The sequence below is a fragment of the Podarcis bocagei genome, assembly GCF_964188305.1.
Source record: "Podarcis bocagei genome assembly, chromosome: 2".
In the NCBI taxonomy this organism is placed as follows: domain Eukaryota; kingdom Metazoa; phylum Chordata; class Lepidosauria; order Squamata; family Lacertidae; genus Podarcis; species Podarcis bocagei.
The window spans coordinates 69906868-69932014 of record NC_138126.1 but is presented as its reverse complement, the minus strand read 5'-3'; the positions used below and the strand labels follow the sequence as shown (position 1 = coordinate 69932014).

The 25147-nt window shown below is 44.0% G+C and overlaps 1 protein-coding gene across 2 annotated transcripts in view; it reads right to left on the bottom strand.

The window, feature by feature from the left end:
* Window positions 1–2598: 2598 nt before the first annotated feature.
* The window catches only part of PDGFRB (platelet derived growth factor receptor beta), a 79691-nt gene continuing 57142 nt past the window's right edge, over window positions 2599–25147 (bottom strand). For both annotated transcript variants that reach the window (XM_081180740.1, XM_081180739.1), the window contains exons 11-23: window positions 23358–23452; window positions 22227–22359; window positions 21254–21358; window positions 20523–20633; window positions 18996–19149; window positions 18168–18346; window positions 17790–17899; window positions 13287–13409; window positions 9827–9938; window positions 8368–8467; window positions 7884–7989; window positions 7195–7442; window positions 2599–6612 (exon numbers count right to left, since the gene is read on the bottom strand). In XM_081180740.1, the coding sequence (XP_081036866.1) occupies window positions 6483–6612; window positions 7195–7442; window positions 7884–7989; window positions 8368–8467; window positions 9827–9938; window positions 13287–13409; window positions 17790–17899; window positions 18168–18346; window positions 18996–19149; window positions 20523–20633; window positions 21254–21358; window positions 22227–22359; window positions 23358–23452 (1706 nt within the window). In that variant the 3' untranslated portion in view covers window positions 2599–6482. The remainder of the gene's footprint in view (window positions 6613–7194; window positions 7443–7883; window positions 7990–8367; window positions 8468–9826; window positions 9939–13286; window positions 13410–17789; window positions 17900–18167; window positions 18347–18995; window positions 19150–20522; window positions 20634–21253; window positions 21359–22226; window positions 22360–23357; window positions 23453–25147) is intronic.

The following is a 25147-nucleotide window of genomic DNA, read 5'->3' as shown; positions in this document are numbered from 1 at the left end:
TAACCTTTGATGTAAAATATAAGCTTGGTGTATCACACCTCTCACTTTTCCTCAGCTGGAGAAGAATGTGCAGCTTAAGGGCAATTTAAGCATGAACATTCTCTTTACAGGTGGCATTTCCATATAGGAAATAGCATACATATGCGTAATTTGCAGAGTCCGTATGCTGTTCACATGCTCTGGGAGACTGCATACAAATGAATGTATAGGATAATCATCCCTGATGACGAACACACATTTTGCATTTAGTTTCCCCCATGGAAGTGGAGAAGAGCTCTCAAAGTTCAGAGACGTTGGATGGAAGAAACATTTTCAGGCTAGCCTCCAGTGTTGATTTATGCTATGGCAAGGCTTGTATGTTCTCTCAGGTGATGCATTTTCATTGAATGCACTGCTGCAGGCAATATAGGTCCTGGTAAATTAATCTGTAGGATTCCAGATATTGGAGGAGCCCAAAGAGTCTTGGCTCACACCTCTCAGAGGTGCGTACAAACAACAGACCAGGTTTATGCTGTTGGCAGACCTGCTTGTATGCCTTCTTACACACCTAGACAGCACCTGTAAGCTCTTCTTTCCACTTACCTTTTTTCATACAGCCCTCTGAGTCTTCATCTGCTCACAGACTCGGTCTCCAGTGACATATCATTTTTGCTATATAAGTCTTCTTTCTTTCTTTCTCTCTCTGTCATGTACACTCTCTCCTTGGTACTGCAGATAAGCTCTCTCTAAGCCCTGGAGTTATATTAACCATGTTCAACAAAGAGTCTTGTGGCACCTAAGCATATTAACATTCTTCCTCTCAATGCTGTTAATTCATTTGCTAAGAAATTCAGGAGAAACCTCCTCAACCCCCCATGTTTTCTAAGAAATGTAGGCTGCAGTAAGATCACAGAGACGCCCCAGGGTTTTTAAAAAGAAGCTCTTTTAATTTTAAAAATCTTTTTAGAAAACACATATGACAAGTTTACAGCATAAAAAATAATATCTCACGGGTATAAATGTGGCTTAATAAGAGTCTTAACATACATTTGTAAACCTAGGATAACATTAAATCTTTGGTACCGTAGTTCAAGACACCTTTCTGTCTTTCACTCCCATGATGGTGTGCAAAGGATTAGAAAGACAAGAAATGGATTTTGCTTCCCATTCAGAGACTGCTGTCAGTTGCTATAAGGAAGAGTCTCTATGGCTCTGCCCAGAGACAAGGATTGGGAATGCCAAAAAGGTGCCTGGAAAGTGGAACAACTTCCTCCACAAAGAGGAAATTTGATGGATGAAGAAGAAGAGACACATTGTGATTCATTTCTAATGTTATTTCCCCCCTATTCATTACTTTAAGATACATGTAACAAAATAAGAATAAAGTGGACATTTTTGTAGATGTCAAAAGATTATTAAATCCAAGTTTGATACACACAAATGGCAAAGTTCTTCTATCTGATTCATCAGAATCAGTGGCAATGTTGGCCATTTTGTCTCAGATTCTTTAATCGAAGAAACATAACATGGAACTGACCCTTTTAGAAGTGTTCAGATTATCTTAACACTGACCATATAATAACTGCCTATAATAATTGTCAGTAAGATTTGCATTATGAGTGTCTGTAAAGAAAGTAATCTTAGAAAGGATTCCCTTTTGCTTGGAACATGTGCAATGCTTTACAAATCAAACAGAACTGGTTTGATTCTCTAGTCCTCAATTTAGTGTTTACTGGTTTCCAAACTGTTTTTGAATGGTCTGCTTATTTCAGAAAGCTGGTGAGACTTAATTGCACTTCTATCACCTGTCTTTCGATCTACGAAGGACATGTTGGCCCTTGGAAAAGTAGACAAGGCAACTCATTGTCCACCATACTAAAGGCAACTAAAGTCCACCATAATGTGGATCACACAACAGCAACAGAAAGTAAAACTCTCCCATTCTCTACATCCCTCACTTAATACAAACAACACAGTCAAACAGAAATGGAAAGGCAGAGACAAAAAAACTGTATACATATCAATCTCATAAGCATTTCAAAGCGCAGAAAATATATATATAAAAACATAATTTTGTAATGTGACAATATTCCTCTGGTACATTCTGGCTACATAGCAGTAGTGGGTGGCTGGAGAAAGGTGCTTATATTTGAACTGATAACAGTGAAACAGCTGTAGATTAAAATATTACAGAGACTATACTAATATGCTAGACTAGAAATGAGACCAAGATTGCAAAAATGGATTTGAGGCATTTCTAAAATTTAGCATGTTTCAGTCAGGGATTTGGTTAGCCAATATTCTAAAAATATAAAATAAAGCCAAGCAAACCCAAATGACAGTAATGCAAAAAGACAAAACAGCAATGGACCCCTGGAGGAGGGAGACTCATAGGTCAAACCATGGCCATAAAAGTTGTGAAAACAGAAGAGTTCTTTGGTTAAGTACCTCCTCCTGCCTCCCACTCTTGCCAATGTCAGGGGTCTAATCCGCAAAGGTCAGCTGTCTTATATTAGTGTGAAAGTTTTATTACCTAGAACCCACTGCAGCTGGTGCCACCTGGTGACTGGGGCCCAGCAGGTACGAATGAATTGCAGTGTTGTTGTTGTTTTTTTTGGGGGGGGGGTCATGGTACCCAGCAGTTTGAAACAGTGGAATGGAAATGCCCAGGGACTTCAAATTTCCTATCTGTTTTTTGTTGGTGAGGAGTTTGGCTCTGTGCAAAAAGTGACACCTAATCCTCAATTTCAATTGTTTTGTGTCCTTGCTATACAAGCTATGAGAACATCCACTGGTGCTGCTTCAACCCAGGATGGGGTGGGTGGGTACCCTGGCATTTGGCAGTGTCATTTGGCTGCTCCACTGGCCTCAGCTGGAGTCATTTTCGCTTGCAGCAACACTGTTAAACCACCGCCTCACCAAGATGCGAAACGGAAAAATTATTCAGCTTAGTGGAACAGAAGGCAAATCAGTTTGTTCATCCTTGTCAAGGAACCTTAGGTGTAGCAGAGCATATCTGCCCAGTTACAACTATAGCCCATTGAGCTATATAATTATATATGATTACTGTGCTCTTTAAAATGCTGGCTTGTATTTCAGGTCACACCAAAATCCCATCACAAGCATAGGAAGGTGCCTGACACCACGGCAGACTAAATTGACTGGCAATAGCTCTCCGGGATCTCAGTAAATGTCTTGGCCAATGCCAGGGAGACCGTCTGCATGGAAAGCATCGTGTGCTGTTGCCACTGGGAACATGACCATGGAAAAGTACTAAGCCCATTGGGCTAATACTGTTTAAGCCAGCTGGGATAAAACATTGTCCATGCTATGGTAATATATGAACATGGTGTAGTTACTATACTACATAGCACTTAAAAAGAAGCTACGCCATAGTGGTCTTACCCATCCCCACCCAGAGATATTTCCATCATATTAATGTCCTAAAGTAGAATGCCAATAGGTCATTTCTACAGGCAGCAATATCATCTAGTAGGTAACTACTTTGAATTACGAGTGTAATTCAAAGACTGATTGAAAAGGATGTGTCTTTCAGTTGGAAAGAGATAAACTTGGCACTGCCCATGATTTATGGAATATACTTTCTCGCTGCCATAACACTAATCCTTTTAAGTGCCACATTATTTTGAAAACACCCCCTGCTTCAATTACTAGTACTTAAATCTAAATGTATAACAAGAAAATGGACAGAAAATTATTAAATACAACATTGGGAGTGGGGTAGTGGTAGGTACTAATGCCTTTTTTAAAAAGTCACCATTATAGCAAATGTACTGAAAAGCCTTCCTTCTTTCTTTCTTTCTTTCTTTCTTTCTTTCTTTCTTTCTTTCTTTCTTTCTTTCTTTCTTTCTTTCTTTCTTTCTTTCTTAAAAATCCCTAACTTGACTCACCACCCCCTCCCCCATCTATATCTATGGAAGGCAGTGAAAGATATGGTACAAAACAAAATAAACAACATTTTTTTAACACCAACCAGAATGCATATTTAGTGAATTGTAGGAGACATTAGAGTCAACTCTGCCAGGAATTGCTTCTGTTAAGGAAGGCTTCGAGAAAAAGCAGTTTTCCTACTGGGGCATTTCTGGCTGAGGCAAGTTTGGAGTTGATCTACAGATTATGATGAGTGAGAACCAAATTTGACAGTTCATGACCACAGTGAGAAACCATATTTTTGAAGCTCTTTGCATGTAACTCCAAAAAGGCGGCTACACAGCTCTGCTGTGCTACACATAGTGATTTTCTTTTTTACAAGGGAGAATATTCAAAGTGTGCTGCCCCCCCCACCTGTAATTTGAAGTAGCATGGGAAAGAACTCTGCTAGCTCATTCTGTCTAAAATGTAGATTAGCTCTGAGGCACACTGGCAGGAATTTTTCATGATTCTCTTAAATAGAATATATTGAGAACCTCACCTACCATCTACTGCTCATCTTTGGAGTAGAATCTCCTCTGCCCATCCTCATCATCTCCCAATGCTTTGTGCTTAAAACAAGAAAAGTAAAGGTTCTCTATATAAGTCTGATATGAGATGCAGGCTATGCCATATGGTAGGCTTTGGCGACCTGGTGCCCTCCACTTGTTTGGGACTAACTTCCATCAGCTCTAGCCAGCATATGTGAACTGCGGTTGATGGGAGTTTCTACTGCCAAACTGCAGAAGACAATTATTATCTCAAGCAATTGCCCCTCTCATGCCCAGATAATGTTTAAAAATCCTGTGGATCTGGGCCTTTAGGTGGTTAATTATGTTTATTCCACAAACTAGTAGTTTCTCACAGTTCATCATGCTGAGACAGCACTGTGTGGGAAACATGACCTTCTAGATAAGCTTTCACAGGGATATCATCCTGACACCTGCTATAGGGGCATTAGCTAGCTCTGGAAGTGATCTATGTTGACTTCCTGCCAAGTATTAGCTAGTCTTTTGCTCTGGTGGAAAACAGATGTATCACCCAAATTCTAGCTGTGTATATATACCCCCAAGAGCATGTTTGTTAGTCAGAACCTCTATACTAGGCTACCTGGAAAGTGCTGTATACTGGTCAAGCTCCAGGTCATGCCCATTGTCTGTTGAGGGGCTCTCTAACAGCATCATGGATGTATGAAAAGGGCAATGCTTTGTGGTTTTCTTTGAGCTGTTTAATAAAATCTTCAGCCTTCACCCCATTGTGTTCTGAATCCAAAAAGAACCATTGCCCCTTCGGGTGCAACAGAGTTGTAGTCCAAAACATTTGGCGGGCATCAGGTTGGCAAAGGCTGCCATATGCACAACCTGCATTTTTCCTGAAAGAACCTGCCAACAATCCTTTCCCCTTAGAGGCAGAATGGGACAGACCAACGACAACGGCTATCAATTGACCTCCAAGGTAAAACAAATATAGTGCAGGTTGCCTTTCCTCACAAGGTACACTAGCATCCTCCTACTGGCCTCTGAAAGACCCACTTGTTCCTTTTAAAATGAGAAGTATGATAAAAAGATAGAATGCAGAGAAATGTAGCCGTGGACTGTCCTGCTGTTGCCACAGCTGAGTCATTAGTTGATGGTCTCCATTTGCTCAATATGTCCTTGGGCGATAAAATTGTGGCTTTAGGTGTAGTCTAGACAATCTCTTATCCTTGAGATCTATTAGTACCTGTAATCCACGGTACCTGTATCAGTACCATCATTCTCGTGATCCTGGAACTACTCAGCAAAAGCAGTGGAGAACCCAGGCAATGAAGAGCACAACCCGAGTGAAATGCCTGATATTGCTCTTCTGTTGGTCATCATCATAATGCTGCCCTGAACAGAGAATCCATGCAATGTCTGTAAATTGGATAAAACTGTGGGCAGATCACTTCTCGGTGTCTCCTTCGCTAGCAAAGCAAAAACAAAAAAACTGTCCATACATACGTACATTCATACCCCATCCACACTTTCATGATAAGTTTTAAAAGGTGTAATTTAATAACCCATTGATTAGAGAATTCATTGAACAGTTGCTGGCCTCCAAAATCAGCTTGTAAAAATAGAAAGTGAAACAATTAGAGTAAAGGCACTGCTCAAGAGAACCACTGGGGGTTTTTCTCTGGCTTGATACAAGGGGAACATGCCTTATTGTGGAGAGTCTTATACGAAGGTTCATTCCGTTCCAGCAATAAGGTAGTGAGGCTGTCAAGCAAAGAGTGACATTTCTCATCATGATGGTCTTGGATAGCAGAGACAAGTATGAATGGAGAATAAATTCTGCATTAGGCAATGGAACGAAAATAGTCTCAGTTATGAAGCGTGAAGAGTCATATAAACTTCTACTCAATCCTGGCTGCAGAAAGTCTCTTCAGTGTTACAGTTTCTGGGTTCTGCTGTGGGCTGAAAGGAATGGAAGATAATGGCATATTGCAGTAGGGCTGAAGGAGAGGGAAGCACCAATTTGTGACCAGAACTCCCCGGCACCACCATGCATGCACACAAACATGCTCTCTCTCTCACACCTCTCTAACAATCCTAGCAGTCTGGCTTTAGTTCTGGTGCTTTGTCTTCCCCTTCTTTTTCTTCTTCTTCTTCTTCTTCCTGTGGGGCTAGAGGGCTGTCGCAGGATATAGTAGACGATGTGTGTGCTTCATTCAGTGAAGAGCTAATGGTGGAAAGAGCAAAGAAGAGAAAGAGAAAGAATCAAGTTTCAGCTTTAATCAGGAGTCAATACATTACGAAAGCCTTAGCTGGGTGCCATGTGGGCTGCCATTCTGATTTCTGAAACCAGTTGTTCTTCTTCTTAAAGAAAATTCCATAAGAAGCTTTGGACAACCATGTTCCCCATCTCCAAAATGGAGTAAATATATGGGGGCCATTCAGTGACTATACTGAAAGGTACTTCAAAATATGGGTTTCAAAATCTGCAGTCATTCTACCTAAGATTATTTTCTCCATTTGTACTTCATAATCATTTGGCTCTTCGGCAACCACCACTTCAGGGTGTTCCAGCGCCCTGATATTTCAGGATACTTCAAAAGGAAGAGCAATAGGTGAGAAAAACCTTTGGGAACCACCACTTCAAGGCACACAGAGCCAAGACTAATCCACTCAGCTTCCATACTGGCTACTGAGTATAAAAACAGTTTAATATACTTCACCTGCCAGGTAACCAATTGGTAGAACATAGATAATGGAGGTCTGGGAGTGAATAATGTCACAGTGGAAGAAAGATTAAGATTCTAACCTTGCCCGACTGCTGGAGGCCTCCTGCGGGTTTTCATTGGCTCCCTCTGGTTTAAGGTCCGGCAAAGGAATGATGTAATCATTGTCTAATTCATTCTGTTCAACAGCTGTATAAAGGACAGTGCCTGAGGTGGCGCTGGAATTGATGGCAGTGGACCTGGAATTGTTGAGACCTGAGTTCCAGGGCCTTGTGCGGACAATAGCAGGGTGGTCGCTTTTCAAGAATTCTTCATTGACTTGTTGGTACTTCTGCTCTCATATAAGGCAGATAGGACAGAAAGTGCTTGTGAGTGCATGAATACCACACGTAATGTTTCTGCACATGGCATTTTCATACAAGGACAAGGTTATTACATAAGATAAAGGCAATGCTGAATTTTTATTGATTCTAAATATAAGGACAGCCCTGATGAATCTACAGTTTCTTAAGAGCACAAGTCTGTGAAAAAGGCTAGCTCCAGATCTGGAACTGAAAATGGCAATGAAGAAACCAGAATCATACTAGAAAATACTATAATGTTAGACAGCCCACTTTCCCCACCACTTTCCCTCTGTAATCAGATTTACTCCCAATCTTTTGCACAATCTGTTGCACACTGATGTCAACAGTCATGGAAGAGTTTAGAAATGAGGCTGTTTTCTGTGCTCTCCTCCTATCATTTTTATCCTCTCAGCCCAACCCAACTCTACCTTCTTATAGCTGTCTGCCAGCAGGTTCCCCACGAGTACCACCAGTTGAGAGAAAGAAGGTCGGATCTCAAATTTCTCATCCCAGCATTTCTGCATGATTTCATAGCTGGAGAGACACAAAAAGCAAATAATAATAATTTGGGAAGTGCAATACTGGCTTGCCGGTCAGAAGGTTGGCGGTACGAATCCCCACAACAGGGTGAGCTCCGGTTGCTCGGTCTCAGCTCCTGCCAACCTAGCAGTTTGAAAGCACGCAGTGCAAGTAGATAAATAGTGGGAAGGTAAACAGCATTTCCGTGCACTGCTCTGGTTCACCAGAAGTGGCTTAGTCATGACTGGCCAGTAAAGCGAGATGAGCACCGCAACCCCAGAGTTGTCCACGACTGGACCTAACGGTCAGGGGTCCCTTTACCTTTTTTATACTGAGAGAAAGGAAGGGACTTTTTCTGTACAAGATAGGCAAACATATGCTGTTAACACTTACATCTCATCAGAAGCATGTGTAGGCTTGGACATACGATAGCCACGTTTGATAGCATTGTAGAATTGCTCATTCATGGGCAGTTCAGGATATGGAGTCCCACCTAGGGATAAAAAAGGAGGTTAAGCAAAACCAGTTAGTGGGGAAACTTCTGTATAATGCATGCCAATGCCAGCACCACCTCATTCTAGTCTCTTTCTCACTACCAGTACAGCAATGGTAATGGCAACAGGCTATTGTTTGGTGGCCCCTCTGAGGACCGCACTGACAGTACACATGAAATTTATCACATGGACTTTCAGGTCAAACTTCTTCAGGCACAAATTGCCAGTACAGGGATCCCAGCATGTATCAGAATGCTGCCCCTGCCCCACCCCCACTTATCCCTTTGCCCCTACTGTGGTCTCATTTCAGATCAAGGGGTCTGTGCCTGCAATTTGTATTGGGGAAAAGAGCTCAAATTCACTCCACTCTGAGTTTTTCCTCAATGCAAGTTGGATGGATAAAGGGTTATAGCCCTACTAAGCCCATGCCATGATCCCAGTCTAGCCCACACACAGGAACGTGGTCAGTGAACGAACTAACAAATGATGTGATTAACTTGCAAACCCAGGCTGCGCACTCCCAAACACACACACACACCTTTCAGGTGAGCTACCAATAAAGGAGAACACAGTTGAATGAGACTGAATCAGGCTACACCTTTATTGACTACAGATGAAGTGGTTTGGCGTAAGCATTGGGTAAGCATTTATTTCCAGGCTGCCTACCGGAAATGACACCAGGGTCCACCTGGCAGCAGGGATTCCTATGACTTACATCAAATAGGGGGATCCTCACAGGGATCCCCGCCTCTAGGAGCGCTGAGGCCCAAGCCCCCCATCTGGGCAAATGGACAGAAGCACAGATCCCTTTAACGGGATACCCTATTTCTGGAGGGGAAGGCGAGGGTACAACTAGGCAAAGGTTACCCAATGCCTAAACCGCCACTGAGCTGGGCATCGGGGGCTGGCGTGGGCTGTTTTAAGTCCCCCGGGAGCAGACCTAAGGGAAGCCTGATTGTCCCCTCAAGCCCACCCCCAGAGAGACCAGCCCTCCGTGCCAGCCTGCCATTGGCCAATTCGGCAGGCTGATGCAAAGCAGGATTTCAAGTCAGGTGTTCTGAATCTCGCGCTCCGGCAGGGATCAGACCCCGACACCCAGTCCTGCATTGTAGGCAGGAGGGGAGGCGCTGGCCTTCCTGCAAAGCTGCTACATCCCTGAAAGAGGGTAAGCGGACATCATGCATAGTTTAGTCCTTAGCTTGAAAGATTCTGGGCTTGTGTGAAGGTACTTATAGTGTGGCATATGAAGCATATGTAGATTAAAGAGAGTGAGAAACATTATTTTCATTCCGTACACAGGAAATCCAGTAAGTGGGATGGGTCAAACAGAGTCTGGGTGACACTGACCAGTTGCTTACCCAGAGTGAATATTTCCCAGAGGAGGATTCCAAAGGACCACACATCACTCAAGGTAGTGTAGAGGTTGTTGAAGATGCTCTCAGGTGCCATCCATTTCAATGGCAAGAAGGTCTATAACCAAAAGACACAGCAGAAATGCAGTGATCTTCAATGAATTTTCATCTGTTTGCTAACAGTGAGGGCCTTCCATGTGACTTTTAATGAAACCTAGTCTGTAGCATTGGGGGACGCAGGTGGCGCTGTGGGTAAAAGCCTCAGCACCTAGGGCTTGCCGATCGAAAGGTCGGCGGTTCGAATCCCTGCGGCGGGGTGCGCTCCCGTCGTTCGGTCCCAGCGCCTGCCAACCTAGCAGTTCGAAAGCACCCCCGGGTGCAAGTAGATAAATAGGGACCGCTTACAAGCGGGAAGGTAAACGGTGTTTCCGTGTGCGGCTCTGGTTCGCCAGAGCAGCGATGTCACGCTGGCCACGTGACCCGGAAGTGTCTTTGGACAGCGCTGGCCCCCGGCCTCTTGAGTGAGATGGGCACACAACCCTAGAGTCTGGCAAGACTGGCCCGTACGGGCACGGGAACCTTTACCTTACCTTTACCTTTAGTCTGTAGCATGGGAAAAGCCACCAGGTATTCTATTTAGGATTATGGTATATTCCAGGGGAAATATATGCATGGAGAATTTTATGCACATAGACTTCCCTGCATAGAAATTTGTGTGTATAGGCTTCCCCTGCTCAGACATCCATGTTCAATGCATGAGCATTGGGGTGGCGGTGGGGGGAGGGAGGAGATGACACCAGAGAGCAGTGAAACACCAAGGACAGGGCCTGTAGCTAGCACATAGAATCCCCTTCAACATGGCAAGTCCTCTTCATGTCTATAATGTGTGAAGGGAGTTAGTGAGTTTCCAATAGTCGGAGCAAAATGCTTAGAAACACGCCCAGTGTGGGCAGGAACAGTCAGGTTAGGCAGTGTGCTTGATAGAAAACAATGGACATGATGAACATAAGAGGCTCTGGCAAAAGGGACAGACATACAATTCTTGCTACCCTCATTTCCTGTACTTGTCTCCGCAGTTTCCAGACCATACTTATTTGTGACATATGAAACTAGCCTGCTTCTGGTTTTCTCTCTAGCAGCTTGCGTGCTGCTTTCCTATTACAATTCCCTGAACTCTTAGTGGGCTTATTTGTGCAACCAGCATCAAAAATAATCTCCAGGAAGGATTGCGAAGGACCACGGTTTCATTTCCCTGTTCATCTAAGAGAAGGGTCGCGTAAGGGAGATTCTGAGATGTGCAAGGTGACTCACAGTGGTTAGATTATTTAAGCCTCTGAAAACCTCAGCCTGTGCATTCGCACAATCAGCTCAAGACAAAAAGAATCAGATATGTGGCTCTTGAGGGTAACTGCAGAGTGCTTTGAGCCTTGTGTATATGGGTATTTTTTTATTAGAACAAGATGCTATCCAATGACAGCAGGAGCCAAATGTCTCAGTGGCTGCCATGTAAAGGAGAAAAAAGCATATGCAATGGTTGTTTCAGTGGATGTTTGGGATAGTCCCACATATAGGAATGTGCCAGCACAGACTGCAGACTGGAGCTTCTAGAAAGTTCTTGAAGAATACTCTTTCCATGCCCCATCCACCATAGCCGTCTGTGCTGAGAAGCCTCCTTGCCCAGATTCCCAGAAATTTGGGAAACCAAAATTGGTAAGGCTAGCATGGATCAGTTAGATGCAAGGAGTTTTGTTGCCTAGTAGCTAGTAAGATGACTCATGGAATTAAAAGGGGACAGAGGAAATGCATACACCATTGTGAAGCAATCCATTGTTGAACACAGGTCATGAAGGGCTTTGGTGCAGAATCAAGAAATGGATGTGGGCCTTGTGCTGTGAGAAGGTTAGAGGCCCAGAGCTGAGACATGCCAGTCAATGTAGTATAGAGGAGGAGATGGAGCAGAAGAACCCAAAGCTAGAGAGGGTGCATCCACAGCCTTGCATTTAGAACCAGGAAGGCGATGTCCGGTGTGCGGATTTGAGGGGTGGAATATCCTGCATTCCAGAACCAAATAAATGCTCTGCTGCCACAGTCGGAGACAGTAATGTTTTTGAATACCATTTATTGGAAACAGCAGGAGTTGGGGAGAGTGCTCTTGGGCTCAGGTTTCCCACTGGTTGGCCACTGTGAGAATGAGATGCTGGCCTGGATGGCCCATTGGCCTGATCCAGCAGCCTCTTCTTACGTCCTTAAAACCAAATGGGGTTAAATAAGGGGTATGCAGACTACTAGGGATGCGGGTGGCGCTGTGGGTAAAACCTCAGTGCCTAGGACTTGCCAATCGCATGGTCGGCGGTTCGAATCCCCGCGGCGCGGTGCGCTCCCGTCGTTCGGTCCCAGCTCCTGCCCACCTAGCAGTTTGAAAGCACCCTTAAGTGCAAGTAGATAAATAGGGACCGCTTACTAGCGGGAAGGTAAACGGCGTTCCGTGTGCTGCGCTGGCTCGCCAGATGCAGCTTGTCACGCTGGCCACGTGACCCGGAAGTGTCTGCGGACAGCGCTGGCTCCCAGCCTATAGAGTGAGATGAGCGCACAACCCTAGAGTCTGGCAAGACTGGCCCGAACGGGCAGGGGTACCTTTACCTTTACTTTATGCAGACTACTGGGGTCAGAAGGAACCATGTTTAGCTGGGGTTCCTTGTGAATGTAGATAAGATAATGAAGGCCCAGTTCCTTACAACTGATGACTTCTGCGGTCTCAGCATCAGCTATTCTTTTCCCGTGAAGTCAATATCAGAATTTTTGGTGTGAAAGAAGTGTCCTAGAAGGGTTCAGGGCTTCCTGAAATATTTGAATGATTGGAAATTGCAGAAAGGTGGGAAGCTCTGGTTGCTTTTACTTCATACACTTAGGAGGCTCAGCAGCTATAAGAGACGAGTGGTTGGAAGCACTGTTGTCTGTTCATCATGCACTGGCAAATGAGGGAGATGGGGCTGCTCAGTAGGTCCAGTGAAGTTCTAGAGATTGTGTTTAAATTGGAGGTTAAGTTCTAAGAGACATAGTAACCATGGGAGCTTTGGACTAGAGGACTTACTCATAGCCGATGACTAAGTCAGTATTCAGGAAACTGAATCATGATCATCTAGGGAAGCAGAAGCAAGTTCTCAGGGGGACTGAAGGAGGTTTTAAAACAAAAGTTGGAGGAGCTGAATGAGATGGAGACAGTGAATCACAAAAGAAGGTGAAATTCTTGTTTGGAGCATGAAAATAATTCATGGGCCATATATAACTTGGAGCTTGGCGATCCATTTCTCAGAAAATAGCCTGCAGATGCTCTGTAAAGAGATCAGGAACCAGTTTTGTAAGTCTCCGTCAGAAGTTGGAGACATCTGTCATATGGCCCTTACACAAGACAAGACTCATGGAAGTTCAAAGGGACACTCAGAGTCCATGTAATCAAGTCACTCACATTGCCTTTGGAGATGTAATTTGAATCCCGCATTATGTCTCTAGCTAGACCAAAGTCACAGATCTTCACCAGTTTCCCCTCGCAGATCAACACATTCCTTGCAGCCAGGTCTCGGTGCACACACTGTGGAATAGGGAAAAGACACAGTGTACAAACTGTTAAACAGTTATGATTTTTCAAGAAATCTGCTGCTTTCTGCAGGAAGCGCCTTCGGACCAAAGCAGCATCAACAAGAAATTTTTGTGAAATAGCAGTGAGTGCACTGTGATCAAACGATGGGAGGAATTCAATGTCATGCTAAGGAAATTGTTCCATCAGTGCAAGTGTTTCAGCTTGCCTGACAGAATCATTCCCCTCTCCCCCCGCTATACACTAGTCTGGGAATTATCCTGAGCTCACAAACCAATTCTGGGGGCATGCGGGGGAATAGAGGAGGGAAAACCTTAATGGAAATCTTTGCACAGGGCTTCCGCTAATAGGACTTGTTAGGTGAATCCCGCCCAATAGCTTTACAGACTTTGAGGACCATCCCTTCCATTAGGCAGATCTCAGACGGCAGATACTAAGGAGCAGTGAGGTGACAGACAACAGAACTTTGTGTGTTCCATGTAGCCTGCCCTACACCCCTTAAGCTAGCATGCTGTCCTCAGATGCAGTAGAGGACACAATCCCATCGCCAGTGTTGAAGTCTCTGCCAGTCTGGTGTTATTTCATCCCTGCTGTTGCCTGAGGTTCATACAATTGTATGGCTTTTCTTCTCCTGTCAGGCTGCAGTTTCTAGTTTTGCAGGGTTTTGCAGTGCTTCAAGGAAGACCCTGAAAAACCTGAATGCAATCAGCTCTAATGCAGAATACACACATATTTTAAAATGACTGATACAGGTTTTGAGCAGCTTATTATTATTATTATTATTATTATTATTATTATTATTATTAAGCCGATGTTTCATCCAGGAACCCACCAAGCTGTTCAGCAACCGCTCTCTCAATCACCTTACCCAGGAACGGAAGATTCGAAATGATGTGGAAATGCAAATGCATAGCCAACCGCTTTACAAAGCGGGAAGAGGGGGTGTAGGGCCTGATGTTCAGAACATTTTCTTTTTGTAGTGTCCCTTTTATTCTTGACACTGACGACTGTCACAGAATCATAGAATCATAGAATTACAGTGCAGGAATATGCAGCTGTCCCATATGGGGATCGAACCTGCAACCTTGCCGTTATCAGCATCACACTCTAACCCAGGATTTGTCAACCTGGTCCCTACTGCCCACTAGTGGGCGTTTCAGGATTCTAGGTGGGTGGTAGAGGGTTCTACGGCACAAGCTGAATCCTCCTGCCATTGAGCACTGGTAGGCGGTGAAGAAATTTTACTATCAAGAAAGATGCATTAGTGGGCAGTAGGTAGAAAAAGGTTGACTACCCCTGCTCTAACCTTTGATTTGCCTGGGGTGGTTTTTTCCATTTCTCATTTTTCCAATCTTAAATTTAGTTCTCCACATTTCCACATCAACTTGTGATATTTTTTTTAAGTGTTCATGAAAATTCATCAGCTTTTTACTGTAGATTTATTCTAATGTATACAGTGGTACCTCGCAAGACGAATGCCTCGTAAGACGGAAAACTCGCAAAACGAAAAGGCTTTTGGTTTTTTGAGTTGCTTTGCAAGACGATTTTCCCTATGGGCTTGCTTCGCAAGACGGAAACGTCTTGCAAGTTTGTTTCCTTTTTCTTAAAACTGTTAATACAGTTGCGACTTGACTTCGAGGAGCCTTTTTTGAGGTTTTTGAAGACTTTGGTGATTTTTGAAGCTCTTCCAAAACTTTTCCGACACTGTGCTTCGCAAGACAAAAAAAACCGCAAGACGAAAAAACTCACGGAACGAATTAATTTCGTCTTGCGAGGCACCACTGTAAATCTGTATGTATTTTATTTATGCAATTTTCCTTAAAATAATACATTTTAGTTTGCATATATACATTTAGTATATATGCATTTTTATGCACATCTTACCTTAGTATTTTTGTATACATTATTTGGCTGGAGAATTGCAATGCAGAATTTGTGAATTTTGAAGGGTGGCTGTGTTGTGGCTCACACATTGTTGTAGGAAGTGCAGATTGGGTAAGTTTGCCCTGAAATGCAAACTGAACCAAATTTACCTTTCCGACTCGGGACATAGGCAAGAAATTGCAGTTTAGGAATCAGAGCAGGAAAGCAGTGAAAATATGTTCTCCATGTTATATATGATGATGGTTGCAAAGGAATAATAATTGTACACAGCCTGAGAATCTAACATTGTGGAATTAATCAGCTGTGTTTTCTTGAACCTTTGTGCTTTTAGTCTCAGAGTTCATTGCTGAATGGAACCTCTCCTGAGGGATGACACCTTTCTTGCATGCAATTGTCTTGCATTTTCACTTCTCCATTCTCTTGCATAAGTCTGTTGCCTAACAAAAGCCTTTAGATTAGCACTGCTTCAGTATGCTTACCTGCGGTACCATTAATAGCCTGTGGCATTTGTGTTGTATGTGTAATGTTTCAGAACAACTGTGGCTTGCGGGAATGCTCTCTGGGAAATAACCACAGGGCTTAGGTGTGGTAACTCTTAGCAGTAACTTGGTCTGCACGAGTTTGACCACTTTCCCCATGCTTCCTTTTCCAAGTTGTTGGTTTTTTTAAATACCTTCTGTGAAAAGGATGACTCAGCAACGATAAAAAATAATACAGCATCACTGAAATGCCATTGGGTGATGTACAGTCTGAAGTTATCCCAGTGAAATGGCAATTGTGTTAGTTTGTGGCAGCAAGCATTACTTTGCAATTCAGCTTTAAGAATACTTACATTGTCTAAGGGCAGCCCAATGCATGCTATGCCACATAGGTGGGGGGGGGGCTGTGTTTAGTGTGTGACTATACATCACAAGGGCATACATTCAGACTGGCAGTGCAATTAATCACCTTGAGAGCCTTGGTCTTTCTTTCTTTCTTTCTTTCTTTCTTTCTTTCTTTCTTTCTTTCTTTCTTTCTTTCTTTCTTTCTTTCAATTTTAAAGTAAGTTTAGCCCTCAAAGAGTCAGAGGAAGTATATAGAAATTGCAGAAACCAGTAAGGGAACAAAGCAGTATTTGCATTGGCCAGGAGGTGGGACTGCAGTGGCTGCATAGCTTTTTGCTTTCCCCCCTTCCCCCATGACTACGAGAACCAAAATAAACCATGGAAAATATACATGAATTTATTAACTTGTAAAATTTATACCAGTCACAAAATGTAGGTTTTCTTGGCACAGAACTTGAGTCACCTTAACTTAGACCATTTTTTTTAAAGCAGTCTTACATGAACAATGATTTCTACATTGAAATGGGGAAGGTAACTTCCTCAGCATGGAGGAGGATTACTTTCAGGAATAGTACTGGCAGATGCATTTTTAATGGTATCTCCATAGTCCATATTAGCACCAAAAAGATATGAAATAGGGACTGAGTATTGCATGACTAAACTTTGGTCTGCCTTGAGCCAAGGAGAGATACTACTGCCTTATAAAGCCCTAAAGAGAGCCAGTGTGGTGTAGTGGTTAAGAGAGGTAGTCACGTAATCTGGGAAACCGGGTTCGTGTCTCCGCTCCTCCACCTGCAGCTGCTGGGTGACCTTGGGCCAGTCACACTTCTGTGAAGTCTCTCAGCCCCACTCACCTCACAGAGTGTTTGTTGTGGGGGAGGAAGGGAAAGGAGAATGTTAGCCGCTTTGAGACTCCTGAAGGGGAGTGAAAGGCGGGGTATCAAATCCAAACTCTTCTTCTCTTCTAAACAGCTTAGTGCCAGGGTACCTAACAGATCACCTTCCCTACTACAAGTCATATCAACATGGCCAGCACCTCTATGAGGTGAGGTGAGGCAGCTGCCTCAGGCAGCAGAAGCCTAAGAAGCAATGCCCCCATAGATGCCCTGCCCATTCTGCTGCCTCCATTCTGATGTCACAGAGCACATGAGATATCTCCAGAAGAGATGGATTTTTATAGTGTGTGTGTGTGTGTGTGTGTGTGTGTGTGTGCACGCAAAATACTTTTGATTTTACAGTGAAGCTAGACTGCATATCATTGCATTATAATAAGTTTATTTGTTCATATTACATTGTATTATAAACCGCTGAAGAGGTTTTGCTAAAAATGTAAGGGATAGAAATTACCTGGATGAATAAATGAATTAACTTCATGATATGCAGCCTACCTTCACTGTGTCATGTCTCTGGTCCGCACCCTCATGTAATGAGATAATATTGCCTGTTCCCAAGAAGAAGGAAGAAGCAGCAATGTCTAAAGGATGGCTAGTACCACATGACTCAAACATCCTGTCTCTGTTTATAATGAAATGTACTAAAGCTAGCTGATCCTAAACCCCTATACCTGCTTCCATTAATTTCATATTCCACAGACATGCTCAAAAAGACTTTGAAGCCAGTCATCCCTAGGTATTATTACATCATTCTGAATATAAAAAGTACTTGCATTTTTGGAAGCAAGGAACTCCATTCCATTGGCAACCTGAAAACTAATTCCAACAAGATCCACATAGCTGAGCAGAGGAGACTCATTTATCAACGCCACCTTTTCAGAAGCTGAAAACAAGGAGCAGAGATACAATCAGACATCACACAGGTCTAACTACGCCTACACCCACACAATAAAAGCCTTGCTAAAACATGGGACCAAGAGATATCAGGAGTAATATTAGATGCTTACTTCTCCTGACACTGAAAATACAATTTAAGGATGACACAGACAACACCTTCAGTTCTGCATATTGGATTTTGAAGCAATTAAACTGTTTTCCATTGGTATGACTGGACACCCATGCATGCAGCCTGCCTCTGTCACTTCTCTTACCTGATGGCGAATAGCTGTCCAGCTCATAGGTAGTACCATAATTGGAGGCATCAATGTCCACGTACTTGATTTCACCCTTCATATCTGACATGGGCACTGACATGGGCACATAATCCAATGACTCATCCTTGCTCATATCCATGTAGCCCCCATCACTTTCCACAGATAAGGAAACATGGCTGCAAAGAGGGGAGAAGTTTATTTAGACCATGAAAGAATCTTCCTGAAGAATGCCCCTTCCTTAGTGGGCATTATTTTATTTTATTTTATTTTTAGTTTGGCTTGAGGGAATTGCTTCAACCATCTGCATTGCTCTGCTAAAATATTCCTTGCACATCTGGAATGGGATCAACAGTTGGCCTTTGATTTTCTACGTGCTGCAATTCACGATAATCTCAACGGAGTGAATTAAGTAGTAAAGAGTCACATGTGGGGCAAATGCATATGGATCTTTGTTACATGCAACTGAGTTCCAGGTGGCTCTCACCTTGGGGCGATTCCAAATGTCAGCCCCATGACTGAGGTTATGTAAATCCTCTTTGAGCAAAACAAACAACTTGGACAAAATTGTACTGGAATCTAGATGTCAACTCCCTTGATACCGATTGCAAAAGAGTCCGCCTTAGAAATGTAGAACTAAAATAAGCACACATGCAAACGCAAGGGAAAGCCAGCTCTGTGCTGAATTTGCTATCCTTTAAACTTGTTTACAGAGAAGCTATAATTCACAGGTTTCCGTTTCAGAAAGGCCACACTCCTGTATGTAGATGGCGATGGAATATCAGTAGCATGCACTAAAGAGAGGGGAGAGTGTCAAACAGCAGGTACCTCTGCACCCTGTCCTCAGTGGGGGCATTCCCATACACCTCTGCTTCCTGCTTGGCTTTCTCGCTGCAGCTCTGCAGGAAGGTGTGCTTGTTCCTGTGCAAGTAGTCCACCAGGTCTCCATAGCGACAGTACTCTGTTATGATGTAGATAGGGCCTGCAGAGAAGAAGAACAGCTCTAGCCATCCAGGTAGGAGGATTGCTTTCCTTGACTATGACTCGAGAATAGGGCAATTGTGGCCTTACAGAAATGGTAACCCACTTCAGACTGCAAGTGTGGGGCTCATGTTGCTGAATACTTCTACAAGCAACAACAACAACAGCCAACCTTCTGCATTGAAAACATGCATGCCAGGAGGGATATTCTGTTAAGTGAATCCCTGCTGGCAGTGGTGCAGCTAGACCTAGATTTTACCACCCAAGTGTGAAAACTAGGTGTGTGTGCATTATTTCTTTATCAGAGTTGAAAGCGACATTGCTTGCTTTGTCTCCACATGTTTTAAAGCAAGTGCTCCCTCTGAAGCACTTGCCTTGCATGTTGCCTCCTGCCTGCTATTTGACCACACAGCATGGATCCCGTGCTAGGTTAGTGTGCGAACCAGGCCTTTTGTTGCTCAAGGCTGCCTGTTTGCATTTACATGTCACACTTTCTGCTTTCATTTATTTAGATTAAGTAGAGGCATTTTCTGAGGAGTTGCATAGATGTGTGCGCAAGTTGTTGTGCGGAGCTCCACTAGCACTGGTCCATGTTTGTAAGTATGCAGGCTGACTGGCCAAACAACTAATCATTTCTATAAGTGTCATGTATTAAATATCTGTGGGCACAAATGGGGCAGAGCATTCTCTAGGGGAGAGAATCTGGGACTGCCAAAAAGAAAGGCATGCAAGCATCTCCTGGCAGCTGTAGCAGTTGATGGGTGTGCTACTTAGTGCTTTGAAAATGGGGAAAATGTGACAATGCTGTCAGAAAGCTGCAACAGGAAGTGTGGAAGGACTACGCATTGTATCAAAATAACTGTTTTGCTTCCAGCTATTTGCTGCCCCTCCCCTACTGTGTCTAACTTGTCTTGTTATGAGATCAGTCTCTATAGTACTAAAGGCCTGGGGGGGGGAGGGAAAATGTGGTTTTGAAAATAATGAAATGATTAAAAATATCAGGGCAAAATAACAATGGACCCATTAAAAGTGCACAACAGGGGGCAGGGCGGAGGGGGGGGGCTATCATTCTGGTGGGCAGTCTAAAATAAAAAGGTGGAGAGGGTGGGTGAACCTTTTTCTTTCAGTTCCATAACATGGAGGTTTGGATAGTGACAGGGCAATTGGCAGGTTTTCTTCGGCTGCCGGAAAACAACCACATGGAACAGCACTTTAGCTGATGGAACAGCATGAGACCCTCCTGACTCTCCTTGCCCCAATGCAGGTTTGTTATTTTCTCAGGTTAAAATAAGACCTATTAATGATAAACGTTTCAATGTGCATGGAGGGGAAGAGAAAGGCAAGGGCACAGGAACACAGTCATGAAGCTGGTACCTCCTTTGGTGCAGGCTCCAAGCAGGTTGACAATGTTCAGATGAGGCCCAAGGTGACTCATGATCTTCAGTTCCGACATTAGCGCCTGCTTCTCACTGCTTCTGGCAGTAGCTGTAAGATGGGTGGATCAAATTATGAAATGCAGAACAGCAGCTTAGAAGTACAGGGGGGTGGGGAGTGCTCTAGACACATCCATCTTCAGAAAAATGTTAACATCGGATAGACACAGAGAGATCAGAAGTGGGAAGAAAGAGACAACAGGTGACAACAGGTAAGGGAAGCCTCCTCTGGATTGCACACTTGAGGGCTGACAGCGCAATCCTTTATGTGACTACTCAGAAGTATTGGGTTCAAAGAAGATTACATCCAGGTGAGCATAGATTGCAGTATGAGCATCACTCACCTCACCTGGCCACTACCAAAAAGTAGATTTCTGTGTGGCTGTATTTCATACTGTGGACTGTTATATTGTGGCTACCACATAAGCAAGCCACAAACCACAAGTGATTTCACATCACCTTGGATTCAGGAAATGGCTAAAGGTTACTATGTATTTTTTCTTTGGGGAAACAGTTTGCTTAATGGCATGCTTTCATGCGTGTCACATGAGCAAGGCCAGTGAACACTGAAGACACAGGCAGAAGATGGTGAAAATATATTAGAAAGACAAGGTGCATGGAAAGGGGGTGCGAACACTTGGCAGCAAGGGGGAGAGAAGATTCCAAACTCACACTTAAGCATTTTCACAGCAACTCTCATGGTAGACTGTGAGTGGCTCAGGCTGTGGGCTATTGCTTCCACCACACGCCCAAAGGCCCCGGAGCCCAGTGTGCGTCCTGCAGCAGGAAGATGAAGGCATATTCTCCATCAGGAGCAACATAAGAAAACCATAACTTTAGGACTTTCCAGCTATTAACAGTAATGGGAGGAGTCCGCAGAACAGCTGTGTGGAAAATGTTCAGCTCTTTACTTGAACGATTGGACAGCATGAGTTATTCCACTGGGGAATGACTAAAGTTGGGAGTTATGATGTCTGGGCAAGAGATGGTTTCCACATGACCGATAAGACTCCTGCGCTAGCCACGCTTTCTTCTTGGATGCATTCTACTTGGGACCACTAGGTGGGGAATTTATTGCAAATTCCACAGCATCTCATTCCTAGCTGCTTATCTCTTTACATATTCTCTGATTATGAGAATATGTGCCTAGTGGCCTCAGTATAATTGGGAACCGATCCCCATTAGTGCATTTGCTGATCACACCCCAGCCGCTATTGTATGGCGCTGCTTCCTCTTCTCTGCATGGCAGGAGTCTTTCTGCACCGCTCCTTCTAAGACAGGAGCAACTTGCAAATTAATGATATTGCTGAACAAGTGTTGCAATAGCATGCCACAGCTTTCTGGTTCCCCCTAGTGGTGCATTGTCTACCTGGAAGTTGAGTTAGTGCTGCAGCTATTGAATTCTGCTATGGAAACTTGAAGTGCTTTTTCTGTGTACTACCCTCCAGTATCCAAATGCAGAGGACTGAAGAAGGTGGCTCTACGAGGGACTACAAAAATCATTCCTCATCTCCTGTAGTATTGGAAGTTGTAGTCCAAGCAAGACATGGAGGTAGTAGTCCTGGAACAGATCTGCCCTTCTTCTGCTTAGTGGCACTAACCATTTAAGCACGAATCCTTTCCCATGGCCTGCTATTCCCCTCACCTAGCACAAGCTTGTCTCTGGGAACCTCCCAGCTGGAGTCATATGGAAGCTGCATGGGGTCCACATAGATATATTCATGTCCATCAGAGCTGACTGATTCAATCACCTTCCAGCGGATTTCATAGCGAGGCTTCTAAGGAAAGGGAAAGGAAGGTGTTAGAAAGGACTGTGCTGTGTTGGTATCCAGGAAGCCTGGCAAGATTAGGTGCCCATGTAGTTTTCAGTAAGCACATCCACACATTTCCCCAATCTCCACATATCAAGACCTCTATCCGAGGGATGGTTTCTGCCTCTCCAGGAAGGCTAATCAAGTGAAGTGATGACATTATGAACACAATGAACACAGAATTATGCACACCTAATTCTTATTGAAATCAATGAGGCTTAAGTGGGCACAGCCATCCTGAATTGTTCTATAGCTTTATCCACCTGCCCACCATGGAACAGCCACATGAAAGCAGCTACACTTCCATTGTTATTTATCATCTTATCAAAAAGAAGTGCTCCCCCAAATTTCCAAATGGCCATTTGGTTCCTGAAACCTTCCATTTTTACTAACTGGTGGTATTTTTTTGTTTTTTAAAAATAAGTTGGCAATTCATAATGAGGGGAAATTGTTTTACAATCTGGAAAATATATTGTGTGTCTCCTACTAGTTCTGGTGAGTAAGATTCTCCCACAGACATTAGTGGATTTTCTGGGAATAATTCCTTATTTATATTCCAGGCTTATTCTAGATGCACATGCCTAAATCCTTGCCTACTGACAGTTCATAGTGGTACCTAACTGCTTCAGCCTATCAACTATTACCACTAGATTTCTGAGGTTCCCTGTAGCTGAATAGCTAAAGCTTCATGGTTGCTCAGCCAACTAATCAAGGGCATAGGAACATAGAAAGCTGCCTTGCACCAAGTCAGACTATTAGTCCGTCTGGTTCAATATTTTCTACACTGACTGCCAGAAGATCTCTGGGGTTTGGGTCAGGAATCTGTCCCCTAGTCCTTCAGGCCCTTTTCCAAATTTTTGAACTCATTCTTTCAAAAAAGGCTTAACAGTAGGGAAATAATATCACTACCAGGCTCGCTACAGGACTTTTACTGAGACACAGAAAATAGTCAAGCATGCTCTTACCTTTCGCCACACAGCAACGAGGATCACTAGGAAAATAAACATGAGCACCAGCAAGGCCAGGATAACTGAGATGATTATCACTTTAAAGGGCAAATCTGAAACATTAAATGTATACAGAAACATAAGGTCCCATTCTAATCAAGAGAATACCAAAACACATTTTATTTGCTTAGATGTATATTTTAAAGCCACTTTTCAGCTAGAGATGCTTACACTAAGAGAAATAAAAAGAACATGCCATTGTTTAAAAAACAAAGATGCACAAACACTGCCAGAGGCTCACCTCATATTAAATAAAACCAGAAGCAATGAGCAAACCTGTAAACCTTCCCCACTCGACAGGGAAATGTCGAGAACTGAGTGGGCAGTGCTGGGACACTCCGGGACATTTGAAGGTGGGTCTTGTGTGTGTCTGATTCTGAAGGTCATGGGTTGGAGTCAACTATCTTTTTTACTCAACAGGCTTAAGTTAGCCATGGCCATTCATTTCAGTGGGTCTACTCTGAGTAAACATTAGTTGACTACAACCCCATATATCCAAGCAAATGCCCAAACACGACTTTTATCAATGTAAATTACCTGCTTGGAGCTATCCAAGGTCCTGCAACTCCTGCCAGATACTATTTATATATAACGGGAAGCCACCTCAGATATCTGTCATAATCTGTGGGGTCCTACTATGATCACAACAAGACACCATTGTGGACATTATTTTTTTAAAAAACAACATGAAAGAGAGGTGGAATGGGACTGCAGGTGCCTGACCTCTATGCATTCATAAAAAGGTCGGAAAAGAACCTCTGCCCTGCATCACCTGAGCATATACCATATTTTTTGCCCTATAGGACGCACTTTTTCCCCTCCAAAAATGAAGGGGAAATGTGTGTGCGTCCTATGGGGCGAATGCAGGCTTTCGCTGAAGCCTGGAGAGCGAGAGGGGTCGGTGCGCACTGACCCCTCTCGCTCTCCAGGCTTCATGAAGCTATCCGCAAGCCTTGGGAGCCCGCAGGAGTTCCCGCCAGGCTCCCACAGCTTGCACAGAGCTGCCTGCACCCCAAAGCCCGGGCGCGCTGAGCAGTCGTGCCGGGGCTTCGGGTAGCTCTGTGCAAGCCGCGGGAGGGCTCCCCCGGCTTATGCAGAGCTGCCTCTTATCCCGAAGCCCCGGCGCGCTGAGCAGTCGCGCCAGGGCTCCGGGTAGCTCTGCGCAAGCCGCGGGAGCCCTCCCCTGGCTTGCACAGCACTGCCTCTTATCCCAAAGCCCCGGTGCGCTGAGCAGTTTGGGTAGCTCTGCAGAAGCCGCGGGAGGGCTCCCACGGCTTGCCGAGAGCAGCCTGTTCTGGGGGCTGGGGTCAGGGGAAGCTTGGGCTTCCCCAGCCTCGCACTTTGGGGGGGGGGAAATAATTCTCCCCCCTTTATTTCCCCCCAAAAAAACTAGGTGCACCTTATGGGCCGGTGCTCCCTATGGGGCAAAAAATATGGTACATCTCCAAGCCCTAAGTGGTTATTTTGCTTTTTCCTCTGCATGCGTTGGTGCTTTTCTAAACAGGCGTGTCTTCAAGAGCAAGAGGAATGTCTTGTGTGACTGACTCACCACCATATGCCCAAATCCCCATTTCTCAACACAGGCTGACATCTCTGCTACTTCTCATCAGTCTCTGCAGTTGTGTGGTATATTATCATTGAACATTAAGAATAACTGGGATGTGGGCATGTGCCAAAACAATTGCATTGACTGTTTTGTCACATACTCAACTTCATTGCTCAGCTTGCATCGTTGGTCTCCTTCAGAG